The sequence below is a fragment of the Muntiacus reevesi genome, chromosome X (genome assembly GCF_963930625.1).
Source record: "Muntiacus reevesi chromosome X, mMunRee1.1, whole genome shotgun sequence".
In the NCBI taxonomy this organism is placed as follows: Eukaryota; Metazoa; Chordata; class Mammalia; order Artiodactyla; family Cervidae; genus Muntiacus; species Muntiacus reevesi.
In genome coordinates, this window is record NC_089271.1 from 73,438,697 (window position 1) to 73,455,359 (window position 16,663).

Sequence of the window (16,663 nt, forward strand, 5' to 3'; positions counted from 1 at the left end):
AGGAAGTTCTTGAAAGCTTAAGCTGAAAACCAGAGGCAAAATTTTTAAAAATTAACCACTTAGATCCACACCTAAGATTTTCATGCCCACAGCTCTTTTCCTTTATGGGCATTCATGATTATTCACCTGGAACACAATTTTATTTTATTTTATTTTTATTTTGATAAAAACAGTTCCACAGCATTTACTGTCATCTGGTAACAACATAAGGGTGAGCAGAACAATATGAATACATGTTTTAGAACTACATCTCTAACAAAGGACACCTAAAAAACCAACTGTATTACCAAACGATTTCTCACTTCATTGATCACTTCTAGTTGGAGACACTTTGGAGCAGAGTAACAGTATCTCCTTTTAGCATAATCCGACCCAGTTATTTTCTTGATTTTGTTCTAGAATGAATCTCTTCTGCATCATCTAATACAAGGTTCATATACTCATCAAAACCAATGATGCAGCCCTCTATCTGCATATTCACTTGCTCATAAAGACACACCTGAATCTGAGATCTATTTTGCAAGTATCTGAAGATGAGATTGATGGGCTGCACCATCACCTTCTGCACCTTCTGGCCCTGGCCCTGGTATGCCATGCTGGAAGCTCACAAACATCACACCACTCCACTGGAACACAATTTTAAAACATAAACACAGAACAAAACTCATTTCTTACACTAGAACTGCAATTGTCTTCCAAATTTGAATTTAAAATTTTTGAATCATTGTTCCTTGTAGCAAATGAAATTACATTTAAGACTGTGACATTCAGGCTTCATTTATGCATTTCTAAACTTATATTTTTGTTATGTTAAAATATGCTAATTAATCAATAGATGTATATATACTTTCTATTTTGTTTTTACCACTTCTATCAATTGATCAATTCAGTTTAAAGAGAAAGATATTTGAAAACATTATCTCCAGCTTAATTTCGGTGTGAATAAATTTTAGCTTAGAGTTAATATTAAAAGAAATATAAGCTAAAGAGCACAATGGCATCACCAGGAGAATGAAGTAAAGCTTTCCACTTATATCAACCTGTATGTTTACATACTCACCTCCCTTATACTCTACACTACTATTTCATAACACTAACAATTTCCTGTTTTGTAAAGATTTATTCAATTTCTTAAAGCACATATTAAAAAGTTTTACCGTAATCTATTAGCAAAACGTTGCCTTAATCTCAAGGTCTTAATATATTTTAAAAGGCATTGTAAAAAACAACTCTGCCTAACCACCATTATTTAAGTCATAGAACTCTGAAGACATAATTTGTATGTTTTTATATTAATTGGAACAACTAAAGCATTCTTCTGTGTCAACTCTATTTTAAATATTTTTTTTCTTCTTGATAATATGTTTTCCACAGTTCAGTTTTGATCATATGTTCAGATTATAAAACTGCCTTTGACTAGAGGCTTCTAAACATCTGCACAATATTCTGACTCTCTCTACTGCAATCTAAACTGTGGTTAGATGATCTAGTTTGCTCTGTGTCCTTTCTACCCGAAGCTACAGAGAGACTGAAATGAAATTCCCAGTTCTTTATTAGTAAAAAGCACTGGAAAAGTGAAAATATCTTGACAGAAATATTTTTCTGCCTCCAGTATGTGTAATGTATGTTGCATAAGCTATGCACTGCAAAGCGGAGGAAGACTTCTTTGCCCTGCAAAAGGAAAAGTGAAATATTGAAAAAGGATTTTAATGAAATCATAACATTAAAATAGTTTTATATTAAATCCTGCTAATTTTCTATGTGAAGGCTGTGGAGTAAATGTGAGGAAACATTAAAAGGGAATTGAATTTGCATTCCTTATGTTACAGGCACATGTTTACATGACCTTTAAAACAGAATTAAAGCTGTATCATCAGCAGCTGTAGGCAATTCACATTACTAAGGCAATCAAATCAGAATGCTAAACTAACTATAAAACATAAATTAAACTGATAGAGAATGATCTCAATTCACTGGGTTTACTTGCAATATACTTACACACAACTGGTCATTTCAAAGCAGTTTGCAGATCCACCAAGCCAGAAATACTCATACATATTTGAAAACAGAGTGTCCAGCTATAATTATGTAAGCTAGGGCCATTTAATTTTTCTCAGAAATCATTTATCAGAGCTAGCTTATTTATGATCATTATTTACTTTCAATAATCACCTCCAAAAGTAAGCATTTCTCCCATAAAGACACAGTTATTTTGTATATGTTGTACATGGCAGAGATAATTTTTATTTCCAAAAAAGTATTTGGGAGAGTTTATAAAGAATATTTAAAGGTTACTAAAAAGTTCAGTACACTTCTTTCTACTCTAAACTTCATTGCATTGTTCTACCATTCCCCCACAATTTCCAGTAACTATATTCTGATTTCCTTTCATAACATGTAGAGATATGACACCTTTTAAAATATGGTAGGGTGGATAATTAAATACAGTTTTAAATCTGGTTTTCTGGGATGAGACTTGCTCTAAAGACATGCAAAGGGAAGAGTAAATATATTTATAATTCAAGACATCATCTTACTAGAAGTGTTTTAAGAAAGCCTTGTCTATATATTTTTAGTAGTAAACTCTCAAGAAAAAAGCATATTATATATTTACCAAAATGTTTCTATTTGTGTGATGTGAGTTATTTTCCATCTTTTTAGAAAACTTTGCAGACTCCTCAATAATATTGAAAGCATACAGGATGTGTTTGAAAATGCAGTTCTTCAATTTGAAGGGCAAAAAAAGAAGAAGAAATCAAATGCTTCTCTCCATCACTAATGTGGGTGTTTATACAGGACACATTTCAGTTTTCTACAAAGCTGTTCACTAAAAGTTAAAAGAAAATCAAACTTCTACAGTTCTAAGACTCGGCTTCTGCAAAGTTCAGATCCATACACAGAGACACCGACTTCAGGTCATTTTTGAAGTCAACTTACACTCAAATAAGTTTATTCTTCAATATGTAAAGTTCAGCCATGTAATCTCTCTCTCTCTCTCTCTCTCTCTCTCTCTCTCACACACACACACACACACACACACAAGGTATATGTGATCCATTTAAGGGGGAGTGCATATCTAATGTTTACATCAAGCACCTAGGGAAATACTGCATCTAAAGGTAAAGATGAGAGCATATATGATTGAATTATAGTTTAACTGAAAACAGGAACCCCAATCTCTCTCAGAAAGTACAAGTAGTAAAAGGAGAGTAGGTAGGGGGAAATAAGATAACCTCATTCTCACAATGATTTGAGTATGTTAAGAGAAATGTTTAGAATGTAAAAGAAAAAAGTTAGTGTTATTTAGATTGCCCTAAGTGTATTTCCTTAGAAGCCTGTTTCTCTTGCCCTGTCAATTGTTATAAACAGGAAATTTGTTCTTTTTAAAGAGGATTAGGGAGGTTTAAATCCCGATGCCCTCAACATGATCTGAGTTAACATTTTCTTGCCTGGATAAAATATTTTAAGGTGACTATCACCCCCAACACAAACACACACAAGAAGAATCATGGGGTGACTGCTTTCCTAAGCACAACCACAAGGGAGAGTGTCACTGAGGCAGAATTCTGATAATATAAAGTGTCTGGAAGTAAAGGGGCTGGATTGTACCTCCAAAGAAAGGGTTACCTTAATCATCTTACCTTTGTTCAGGCCTAGAGAGGGAGACACTGGGCTTAGAAATGTTTAAGGGCCCCACAGCACAAGGAACCAAGGAACAAAGATGCTCAGCCTAGGTCCAGGGGATCCCAAAAAACTAATTGCCTGCTGGCCCCCAGAATCACACAGCTCACACAGCTGCCCTGGCACCGGCTCTTCTAGATCCTGACCACCTCCGCCGTTTCAGACCTGGGAAATTCAGCCTCCTCCTTCCTATGGAACCTGTTTCAAATAGAGGATGAGAACCTGGGGAGGGCAGGACAGTCAAAGTCAGGAAGCTGGCAAAATAAGCCCCTCTCGATAGCTGCTCAATTGTCAGAATAGGACCCATTCAGCCCAAGGAATTTTCATCTACCAACTTAGCTTGACACAGAATCTCCCAGTTGAAAGCCCCCACCCCTGTCCTGGTCCAACCATCTCTATTCAGGATGTATTACAGAGGCTAAAGCAGGTCAAACCGCTGGGCTTCACCCAAGCATTTTAGCCAGGCTTCCTTGCGGAGGTTAGGAATAATGTTGCTGCCCAGATCATGTCCCTTCCCACCAAGATCTTGTTCAGGACTTTGGGACGGCTTTTTGATTCTCTCTGACTCTGAGTCTGCAGGTTGGACCTAAAGGACTTGTGTTCATAACAACACCAGAATTGAGAGTGGACTAGCTGCAGAGTTGTGGTCAAGGGAGCTGATCCAAGAAGAAAGACTTGATAAGGGCTGAGTTCTTTTGCTGGCCTCCTGAGCATTTGAACATTGAAAAAAAAATTCAAAAACTTCTTGGATATAAAATTTACACACACACACAATGGCATGAATCCATAAGCACTTAGAAACTGAAATACTAGATCAAATAGATCTCTTTCCCAAGCAGGCAAACCAAATTGATTCCCCCAGTGGAGACTGGGGCAAAGTGCGAAAGAGTGGCCCTAAGGAAAGTTACAGGATATGCAGATTTTTAAAAGCATTCAGGAAGTCAACACCCTTCCCAGAGAACTAGCATAGCAATTACAACAGAGGAAGCTCTATATTCTTGTAAAAAATGGGTTCCCCAAAAGACTTTGCAAAGTGGACTATTCCCCAAACACTTGTCTCTCATGTATTAGTTATATATTTATTTGATATATAATACTTGTAAAATACTTTTTAATACATTTTTCTCTCAATCATTAGCCTGTTTCCCGACCAAATCCCTCTGGGAAAAAATAACTGCAATTTCTGAATAAATGATAGGAGGTTAAATCAAGTCTCTTGCTTACTTTCAAATATGACATAGATTCTTGCCCATCATAGGACCCAAAAAATAGTAACATGAACCCCAAATACTCAGCTGATTACTTACTAAAAGCTTTTCTTAGAAGGACCCCATATTTCAATCTGTAATCAAGTTTCCATAGTTCAATCACTTCACAGGGTGGGTGGGGGGGACACAGAATGCTAGCCACTTCAAATAAATGCTATTCACTAAAGAAGGGAGACACAAGTGCAGGGAAAACACAGTCTCAGTTATGAATAAAACCAGAGGAGCATTCTTACAATTTTGTATGTTAAAACCTTAATCTGTCCATGAAGAAGGAAGTGAATTGCAATTTGGGGTTCTCTATTAACTAACAAAGTGATTTATAAACAGCCTCTAATGTTCAACTAGATGGATTTATTGACATGTCATATATATATATATATATATATATATATATATATATATATATACACACACACACACACACAGAGTTTAAAGTAATAGATCATCTCTGCAAGATCTCTACAAGATCAATTATGCATCTGAAACTATTTTTTCTCATATTTAAATGCTCCTACCACTTCTGTTTTAAGAAAAAAGTAAACATAAAAATTAAAAAAAATTTAAGAACCACCACAATTTATAAACACTCTGCAACTTCACTATAGAGAGAGAGAGAGAGACATACAGACAGACAGACACACACACACACACACATACATGGAGGTAATTCCACATTGGATCTGTATTTTTTTAAACAGTTAACTGGACTCCTAGAAACTAGTCTTTATTTGTAGTACAAAAAAATGTGACTGGCAAATACCCATAATGATTTTTAGACACCCTAAATCCTAGTACTGGGGAAAATGATAGCCACATAGAATATTGCACAATAGCTCTGTCCCTATAGAGTTATTTCCCTGGGATCCTATAAAATCTGGCAATGCCAAGGGAATAAATAAACTGTAGACTCGGAAGAGAAACTAAGAAAGGATCAGCTCGACCTTGCCTATGCAGTGGCACCGGTGGGAGCCAGTATCTGGTCTCTATTGTCCCTATCTATCTTCTAACCCTCCTGTCGCAGCCCCAGGCACATGATACCTCAGCACTTCCCCCAGTGACAGTCGATTTTGCTAGCAAATGACTAGTATTCTTGAAGATTGTGATGAGTATTATATTTTATAAATAACCTTGTTTCTGCTGTAGTATTCGCTGTATGTTCTCACTCAATCTCTTCCCTTTCTCCTTTTCTCTAAATATCCTTTTCCTCATGTTCAAGGAATTCCAACAGAGATCTTTTAAAAATGAACTAGTTGAGCTTGAATCAGTATTGACTCATGTCTGCTAATGCCGACTAATTTTTAAAAAATTCTCCCTCAGAATATTAAAAACCCCTTACCCCCTTCCCCACGCAGTTTGCCAAGAAGAACAACAATAACAACAAGAACTATGAGAGCAGCTGCAGTAAACTGGCGCTTTGAAGGGCAGCTGTGTCTCACATTGAGAATGTCTCATGAGCTTAGTGTACAGACATCAGGGAAAAGGTTTCTTTCTCTGTTGCTTTGAAGAGGCTGTTCAACTGTTTTCCATCCCTCAGGAGCTCCCTGGTTATAACAAGAATACATGTACTTCTCCCCACCAAGCCCAATTTAACTCTCCCTGCTTCCAAAGTGAATTTATGTTGAAAGTAAAGTTTTCAATATTAGGTCATGCGTATGTACTATGTCCTATCATCTGGAGCTCCAGTGTGCATTATACACATTCAAATCTGGCCATTTGGACTTCTTTCCTTAACCCCGTCCTCAGTTTCCACCAGCTCTAGCCCCAGGTAATCTCCCCTTTTCCAATTTGTACTGATAACAAAAATACTTCATAATCTACACTCAAATATGAAATCTACAAGGGGCAGAATTTGCATGGCCTGGGCACTTTTTGAACCAGACTGGGCACAGGCTTCCCAGCCGCAACCACGCTTGGATGCTTCCACAGGAACAGACAATCTGAACTACCTTAATCTGCTTAATTTCTTTTGTGAGTCCTTCCTTACTTAGAAAGGAAAGGGGGCGGGCATGGGGTCTGTGAAGACTTTAAGGAGTTGTTTTATATCCTTAAATCTTGTGAGAGAAGAAAGTCACTGTGAACCCCCACATTACAGATAAATGAGTACAAGTAAATCAAGCTGATCTGACTTGTTTTTGAAAATTAACTGATTTGCCCTCTTAAAAAACCAGCAAAGTGATAGGTAGTGTGGCATAGTGAGTTTACGTATGAAGGCAATCCTAGGAGGATTGAACTTGGTGCTGTGTCCTGGCCAGGCATGGTAATTGAAACTTGTGTTGCCTTGCTGGAGATAGGTGTGTAGACTTGCTAAAGTTATAGTTCCTCCAATTCTAAGTCCGGCTTTTCTCTAGGGTGACTTTTAGCTGCCCTAGCCTAGCAGGGTTCACAGCCATTATTATATTCAAACCATAGCTCTGGAGGGGGTGGGGGTAAATCCGATCCAAATATCTGGCAGTGGACTTCAAGATCTCAGTGAGAAGAGCACCAAGCTGTGTATTTATCCCAGCTATCCAAGTGAGCACGTTTACCAGTGGTAAATTTTGAGTTTAAGGCAAAATGAAGTCTACGAAAAATAAGTTACCAGCTCTTTGCAACAGTAGCTTCGCATGGATTTATTTTTCTCCCATGTCCAGACAAGGTCCTCTATTGAATGAGGCTCTTTTATTTCGCATGGGGCAGGGGATTTGTGACCATGGTCCCCCCTTTTATTTCTTTCTCTATGGAAACCCAGATCATGGGGAGAAATATGCAAGGCTGAATAAAGAGAAGCTGCAGAAAGGAGCGCTTGAGAGCGGCATCTGTTACACTTGGGAAGTTAGACTGACAGGAGAGGGTGAAGGAAACCTCTCCAGTAGATTAGTTAGAACAGCAAGAAGATTTGACTATATGCAGATATTTTCTTCAAAAACAAAGAACCTTGCCATCTTGTGTGCAAGAAATTCTATCTCAACTGCTAAAGGACATGTTTCCATCTGAATTCAGTAGGCAGTATCTATATTCATGGGAACTAATTATTAAAACGAAGAAGGAAGAAAGAAAAAGGAACGGAAATAATGGAAATAGAAAGACAACTATCATTGTAGTTTTCTTTTGCTCTTGACAGAAGCTATTCTTGTATTCAAAGGCTGCAAAGCAACGGTGTGGAAAAACCTGTCGCTGGGTGCAGATGCCCAAGTCCTTGACACCTCCCCCCTCAACCAGTCTCAGGGCAAAAGGTCTGAACTACTTTTACGCCTCTGGTCAAACCCCTTCGACCAGAACAGAAGCCACTGGCAAGAGGAAGGTAGATTGTAAGAACTCAAGCAAGTCAGAATCGACAGAGGTCCCCCTTCTTCTTCGTGCAAAAGTCTTATCAATTGATAATTGCCTTAACTCCTAGAATGACCAGGTTAAGATTTAAAACTCTTTCACCAAACACAGCTGCGATTGTGGGGGTGGAGAACCCACAACAACCTGGAAATGATCATGATCTTATTGCTCCTATGGTTTCTTCAATGCGTTTCCCTCTGACCTCTAAACTGAACCCACTCGGACTAGCAAATGGATCCTTCCTTGAACAGGCAGTCTAACAGAATGCCTGAAAACTTTTATTTCTGTTTAATTTTATGAAGTTCTTTTTTTCTTCATGAAGCAAAATTTTAGGCACAAATGAAATTGAATTCTTGCAAAGGAAAATATACACAATCGGCAGTAAAGAAACGGACATTCCTAGGCAGAAAGAGATGAAGAAAGTAGAGGGTAGGAGGGGAGGGGAGCGGAGGGTAGAAAGGAAAGGGAAGGGAAAGAAAATGGAAGGGAGAGAAGAAAAATCAATTTCTAGGTTAAAAGCAGATAAACCTTTATAATAGGACACCAGCAAATGAAAACACAATTTCAATGGGGGAGGAGGGGGGGAAGATGGCAAATGATCCTCTCTGCCAATAATTACTAAGTGCTTATCCTTTTTTTTAAGAGAAAGAGAAAGAAAGAAATAGATCTCAACCAGATGCCAGGCTTCCCTGCATAATAGACACTTTTTTTTTTTCACATTTCCTAACATAAGCTCTTACTGCTCTGTGCTATCATAAGAAATTATTCATTTTACAGGAAATATACATTTTATAGCTACATAAAGGAATGGCAGAATAAGCTCACCTTGTTTATATTTTTTCTCGTTTTCTTGCATTTTCTTCAGATCTGTCTTCTTAGAGAAACTAATGCCTTGATGACTTTCTGGTAGCTGCAAGCCTTCTTTTATTTCTGCTAAATATATGAAAATGTATGCAAATTTAAATCAAGCTTAACCTAGGAGCTCTTGCAATATATTTAATGGAATTTTAAACCAATAAGGGAACTCTGATGTTGTCTTCTGCAAGTGAAAATATAATTATGTAACTAGGTTATCTCCAAAATTATGCAATGAAAGGTCATTTTTTAACTTCAAAGATCATGCTAGGTATCCGATGTTGATGTTGCATTTTCTTAGCTAGAGCAAATCTAAAATCTTTGCATTTCACCCTACTCTGCTTACAAGCAATACCTTTGCACTGGGCTGTGGAGCACACAGACTTGTCATTCCCTAACTTATAAAAGCTTAGGTGGAGTACAAGTCTTTCCTCTATTTTTCTCTAACTAAAGTGTAAAAACAGTCCCGTCTTCCCAATCTGAAAGTAAATTCAAGCTTGAAGGGAATGTCGGGGGTGGGGGTGGGAGTGGGGGTTGGGAGTTGGGGGAGGCGGTACTTAACGCCAAACAGACCACCAGCCATCTCTCTCTCTCTCTCTCTGAATTTCCAGGGTGCACTAAATGATTTCCATTTCCTTCAGTTTGTGTGGGATTTGGGGTGGTTTGAAGATGTGTGTGTTAAAAACAATTTTCCTGAGGGACAACACTGGGCGCCGGTAGTCGGGAACATTCGCCTGTGTACCTACTGGGAGTGGAAAGGCTTGCAGTGTGTCTGGGGTGAATGCGTAGGAGGGTTACCCTCTTCAGCAAGCGTTGCCTCTGACAAAAATTGTGAGACCTGTGATGGGAGCTGACGCGGAGTAGTAAAAAAAAAAAAAAAAAGGAAATCTACTAATTAACCAGCTAAATTGGGAGACAAATTTCAAAATAACTGATTTTTGCCGGTATCACATTAAATTTTACTTGCTCGGAATTTTCCAGTGCTTCATGCCTTAAATCAACGTGTTTTTGTTTGTTTGTTTGTTTTCCAGAAGATTTTAAGCATCTTTTTCTTAGATGCTTTCTGACTTGTTATCGAGTTTCTTATAAATGAAAAATGAAATTAAACGCATTGAAATACCTCTTATTGGGATCATGGGCTTCGATACTACAGATTTAGGGTCATACCGAAGATGTTCTTTTGCTCAAAACCTGGAGCGGGATTTTGTTTTTCACTCTCTGGCACCCAATTAACCCAGAATGCCAAATTTATCTGAGAAAAATCCCTATCCGCTAAGATCTGGATGGCATTTAAACTGGTTATATTGTTTTCTTAATGTTTTTCTTTATTTAGGTTAATCTAAACCTAAAAGAGTTCTAAAATCATATCCCGCACCACACATACACATCTAAACCTAAAAGAGTTCTAAAATCATATCCCGCACCACACACATACACGCACACACTCCCTCTCATCCTTCCCGCTCCTCTACAAACATCAGCGAAGTCCAGGAGTGATGGGAGGTTGGGGGAAGGGTTAACCAAATGAGCTCCTGCCACTCAGCGCCAGGCAGCCAATGGAGCCAAAAGATTGATTCACTTCCTGCTTGGGTCTCACCGAAACTCTCAAGCTTCGCCCGCCTAATTTGGAAAGCTAGCTCGGCCTCCCGCTCCGCCATTGGCGGAGTTCGTGGCAGGCCAGGCCAAGACGCGATGCAATTGGCCTCAGCGGGTGCCGGTAACTCGCTCTCGCTGCTTTGGCTCTCCGCACAGTAGATGTCAAAGGCTGAAGCTGCTCCCTTTGCCACATTATAACTAGTAGGGGATCCTCACCGACCATGGCCACAGCTGCCTCGAATCCCTACAGCATTCTCACTTCCAGCTCTCTAGTCCATGCGGACTCTGCGGGCATGCAGCAGGGGAGTCCTTTCCGAAACCCTCAGAAACTTCTCCAAAGTGATTACTTGCAGGGAGTTCCTAGCAATGGGCATCCCCTCGGGCATCATTGGGTAACCAGTCTGAGCGATGGAGGGCCATGGTCCTCCACACTGGCCACCAGCCCCCTGGAACAGCAAGACGTGAAGCCCGCGCGCGAAGACCTACAGTTGGGTGCGATCATCCATCATCGCTCGCCGCATGTCGCCCACCACTCTCCGCACACTAACCATCCGAATGCCTGGGGAGCGAGCCCGGCTCCGAATCCGTCCATTACGTCGAGCGGCCAACCCCTTAATGTGTACTCCCAGCCTGGCTTCACGGTGAGCGGCATGCTGGAGCACGGGGGGCTCACTCCACCACCGGCTTCTGCCTCAGCTCAGAGCTTACATCCAGTGCTCCGGGAAGCCCCAGACCACGGCGACTTAGGTTCGCATCACTGCCAGGACCATTCGGACGAGGAGACACCAACCTCGGATGAGTTGGAACAGTTTGCCAAACAGTTCAAACAAAGAAGAATCAAGCTGGGCTTCACGCAGGCTGACGTGGGGCTGGCGCTGGGCACATTGTATGGCAACGTGTTTTCTCAAACCACCATCTGCAGGTTCGAGGCCTTACAACTGAGCTTCAAGAACATGTGCAAGCTGAAGCCGCTGCTGAACAAGTGGCTGGAAGAGGCTGATTCATCCACAGGGAGCCCGACCAGCATTGACAAGATCGCGGCACAGGGTCGCAAGCGGAAGAAGAGAACCTCTATCGAGGTGAGTGTCAAGGGCGTACTGGAGACGCATTTCCTCAAGTGTCCGAAGCCTGCGGCGCAGGAGATTTCCTCGCTGGCAGACAGCCTCCAGTTGGAGAAAGAAGTGGTGCGTGTCTGGTTCTGTAATCGAAGACAGAAAGAGAAAAGAATGACTCCACCAGGGGATCAGCAGCCACATGAGGTTTATTCGCACACGCACACGGTGAAAACAGACACGTCCTGCCATGATCTCTGACTGCAGGAAGCCAGGAAGCGGCCGGCCGCACTGGGAGCAGCGCGGATTTCTCTTTCTCTTCCACACTCTTCCTTTAATTCCAGCTTTATTATTGCTATTTCTCTCTCTCTCTCCCTCGTTTGTTCTTTTTTTTTCTCCTTCCCTCCTTTTTTTTTTCTTTTTCTTTTTCCAACAGAAGATTCTAACACGTTAAGAAAGGAAACACACGTAGGCATTCAGGCTTAACGCGGATACACAGTTGCATTAAGCATCCAGGCAGGGAGCTCATATCCCCTGCGTCAAGAAAAACACTTCTCTCCAACCTTTTCTGCTGATCAAATACGCTGTTTACTTTAAGTAAGGTGTTTTTTTCTTTTGGTTGTTTGTTTGTTTTGTTTTTTAGTCGCTCCTCTCTAGGAAGAGAAAGGAGTGGAGTAACTTGGGGGCGGGGTAGGGATGGGGAAGGGGGTGGGAAGACAGATGTGTGCCTCTGAATAACCTTTCAGCGCCTTGGTTATAGCAGCAGTATTTCAGGTGAAATATGTTTTACAATAGGCTAGTTTTGCATTTTTTAAAACTTCTATAGCGTTTCTAAATGTCTGCGGTGTTTTACTACAAATTGTACACAATATTTGTGAGATGATTTGTATCTAATCGACCACTTCATATTATTATTGCTATTATTATTATTCCTTCATTGAGCTGATGGTTTTTTAATTGCTTAGAATAGGAAGGAGGGAGAGATGTCTACCCATCCACCGATTTCCTATCCCAAATCTTTATTGAGAAGAGAGGATACAGTAGAGAGAGTTGTTGATGTTGGAGATATATATATATATATATATATATATGTTTATTTTGTTTTTTTTCCGGGAGACAGAGTTCCTAGGGTAGGCAAAATAGGCAGCCGATTCTGTTTGCAAACCAGCGCACAGGAGGAAAGGAGATTTTGAAGGTTTCTGCCCTGCTCCCCGCGACTATGGAACCCCCACAGGCTTCTACAGCGCACCTGGATGCCCTAGAAGGATTCCGCTGCGGCGCCAGGCGGAAGAGGTCGGCTTGAGGAGCGGAAAGTGCTACTCACCTCCCGAAGTCCGGGGATGCCTGCACTTACTCCGAGCTCCCAACCCGCGCCGCCGCACCTTGCCAGGCCAGCTGCTAGCGCGACCCTACTTTAGTCCTTATAGGCAAAGGATTTTGCTTTTATACGCGATTGCTTTAGCTGGAGACGACGACCTGACCGGGACACGCTGGCGACGGACTGGGTCAACGCTTTCCAGTTCGTTTCACCTCCAGTTCACCGCCTTCTCCGTGAGTGAGAAACCCTCAGGGAGGGGTGGCGAGGGAGTGGTGGACAGGCGTTCTCTGCTCTGTGAAGAACGTCAATGAAATGATAGGCAAAGTTTACAGGGATTCTGGTCTAGCCACGTACCACCTCCTCTCGTGTATATACCACTGCCTCTTAGTGGACTCCATGGGGAGCCATCTCCGTGCCTCCAACAACCACAGCTGGTAGTAGCCCATGGCGAAGACTGAGTTAGCTAGCGAGCTCCTGGGCGGCTGGGTTTTTTCCTCTTCATTTTTTTGTCTGTGTGTGTGTGTGTCTGTGTGTGTGTGCGTGCGCGTGCAAACGTGTGTGTGTGTGTGTGTTTAGATAGCTGTGTGTATCGTATTATTATTTACAAAAAAAAAAAAAAAAAAAAAAAAAAACGACTACAAAAAATCCCACTGGTCTGTGTAGAGATCCAAAAATTATGCAGTTTCTGTGGCTTTATTGCTAGCTGTCATGTCTACATGCCAGGTCCACAGGCGCACCTCATTCCCAAGGAGCACACATTCTGGACCAGACATGAAACCATGCACCCAGTCCCTGCTAGCCAGACCTTGCTGGGAGCTCGGTGAGTCCGGGCTGCAGCCTAGCCCGACCTCCAGAGGAAGCTGCGGTAGACAAAGCTTCACACTACCTATAAGGACCTGAAAGCCTATGGCCCCCTTTTGAGGATCCCTAGTATGGGCTGCCAGGGCCCTGGTGCACTGTGTCTCCCCCAGCTGCAGGTCGAAGAGCGTGTTTTAATTCGAATCCCAGATCTTTTTTTTTTTTTTTTTTTTTTCTTTTTTCTGCTAAGCTTCTGCATTCTGTTGGTAGTTGGATTTTAGTTCTGGGATTTTTTTTTTCCCCACAATGAGTTCACGTTTTACAACTGTTAGGGTTTTCTTTGTTTCGATTTTCTTTTTCTTTGCAGTTAAGCGCTCTGGTTCAAACCTGAGTTAACCCAAATATTTCTGCCGACTTTATAATTGTACAGTTTTGTATAAAACATTTCTGAAGTTATTAATTTAAAGAAAAATCATTTAGTTTATTCATTTAGTAACCGATGTATAATAAACGCTATTTTCATTAAGAGTTGCTTTTTCAACTATTTTATTCAAATTGCCTATTGAAGTTGCCAGCAATTATTTATTTTCAATAAATTCTGCGTTGTGATTAGAAGGAAATTCTTTCAAAGATGAGTTGGGTATCAAAAATAAAACAATTTGCTGTAATGTTTGATGTGAATGGTTTCAGTCAAGGGGTTTATATTGACACAATATTTTATTGTTGTAAAAGATTTAAAAGGTTTAAATAAAACATTTTTCAAAAAAAATCTGTCTTTTTCTCCTGGTTTTTATTGTGTGGTACATGAAGTGAAGCATTTAAATAGGATCAGGTTCTGGATAAGCATCACATCCGCTTTGCTTCAGGTTAGAAATCATTAGTCATTTTTTAATTTTTTTTAAAAATTTTCTCTCACTGACTTTTGGCCTTTCATGCACTCACACAACATGGCCTGTTATCACACCGAGGATCATGCAAACACACCCCAAATATTGGGGAAAGCTAGTGGGGCAGGAGGTTCATTTCAGGAGGTGAAATCTTATTAACATTCTATGAAAGGAGTGTGTATCTCCTTGCCCAGTAGATAGACCCTTCTCTGGAACTCCCCTTCATGAAACTGGACCCAGACCTTCATTGAGGCTTTCATTTCACCTAGCTGCAGCAACCCCTCTTCCTCTTCTTCTTCATTTCTGTCTGGTGATCCCTTCTAGTAGGTGAGCTCCCACTCCTCTGATGAGGAATGGAAGTGCTGTCCTTCTTAAGGCTTTCCCTGGGCCCAGAAACTTGGGTAAACTGTCGTCCACTTAGTATTGCCCATTAAAGGCTGAATTCTGTCCATCCCTATGTGAGTTTGGGGGGAAGAAAAATAGATTACATGGAGACATTTGAAGTAAAAGTTTGGTGAATTACTCTTCTTCTCACTCATACATAATATTTCACCTCTATTGTTTTATCACAAGACCTTAAATAAAACAAGGGACAGTTACCTGTAGTGATGGCTGAGGAACAACTTACTAAATCAGAAGCAGTTATATTTTAAAGCTTTGTATGTACACATATGCCTTATACAACATTTCTGTAGATGCATTTTAAGGTAATAGAAAAGATACTTAACTATAATTTTCCAACAGTGAAATCCTCTTCAGTTTATACTCTGAAGTGTTTTTTCATTAGACAGAGCAAAATTATTAATTTTAATTTATTTTAATTTTTTATTTTAATAGATTATAATTTTTTTCAGATTGCCTAATAAATTACAGTTTCACAGTGCACCATATACAAATATGAGTGTTGTGTATGAGATATGCTACATGTCATATGCATACTAATAGGTCTATCTCTCTTTATAAATGATACTGATTTTATAGAGATGTAGCTACAAGCACAAAAGCCATAGTCTTAAACCTGTTGGTTCTGTTTCCATTCTTATCACCTAATTTCTTTCTCTTTCAACATCCTATGAACAGTTTTGAATTGATTAAAAAGTTATACCTTTGCTTACTAAAGCACACAGAAATCAACTAGCAGTACATTCTGAACTTTTTAATGGAGCCACAAGAAGATATTTCAGGAAATACTTGTATAAATATATACATATAGACACAGTATTTTATTATGTATTATTGGTTACATATATTTATGCATATTTATGAGGTTTGGTGCTTTTACTGCCTTTCTTTCTCTTAATATATAACTAAACCCTAGTTGGCTTTTCTGATGACCTCCTTATCAACCTTGCTATATCTTTAACATGACATTTTCATTAAAATTCAGGGGATGTTGGTGCCTCTGCCTGGGATATTCTTTGTATTAAGGTTGACACTACCCAATTCCAAACCAAGACCTTTGTAGAAGAAGCAGCTTTAGTCTCAGTTTCTCTCAATTCTTCACAGCAGTGTGTCTCCCTCCCATAATAAGAATCCATGGGTGAAAAAAGAAAAATAATAGTTAACTATATTTAATGGTGTGAAAGCAAACATGTTTCATTTCCATTACCTGGTTAGAGCAGTAGACAGTAAAGTATGAGGGTAGGGGGGGGGATAGATGTGAAAATAATAATTGTTTAGGTGTTACAGATAGATAAACAATGTCAAATATGTGAATTAAGTATGTATTTGTATGTAGACATAGGTTGATAATCTGTTTGACTGTGGATTTCCGCATACATAACAAATTTCTGCTTGCATACTAAATTCTGGTATATCTTTCCAACAACAAAAGAAGAGAATATTATACCTGAAAATTGGTTTCTTATCTTTAAAACAGAAAGAGTAGGGGACACTATTGCC

General features: G+C 39.9%; 1 protein-coding gene and 1 pseudogene across 1 annotated transcript; one reads left to right on the forward strand and one right to left on the reverse strand.

Annotated features, from left to right (window-relative positions):
- Positions 1-316: 316 nt before the first annotated feature.
- LOC136154106 (small nuclear ribonucleoprotein E-like) lies at positions 317-595 on the reverse strand (annotated as a pseudogene).
- Positions 596-10,927: 10,332 nt separating this feature from the next.
- On the forward strand, positions 10,928-12,019 carry POU3F4 (POU class 3 homeobox 4). The gene has a single exon (XM_065916360.1). The coding sequence runs from the start codon at positions 10,928-10,930 to the stop codon at positions 12,017-12,019; it is 1,092 nt and encodes a 363-aa protein (XP_065772432.1).
- The last annotated feature ends 4,644 nt before the right edge of the window (positions 12,020-16,663 follow it).

Bases quoted from the DNA above. Each gene is read 5' to 3' on its own strand.
- POU3F4 (XM_065916360.1), top strand. From the start codon at position 10,928: ATGGCCACAGCTGCCTCGAATCCCTACAGCATTCTCACTTCCAGCTCT.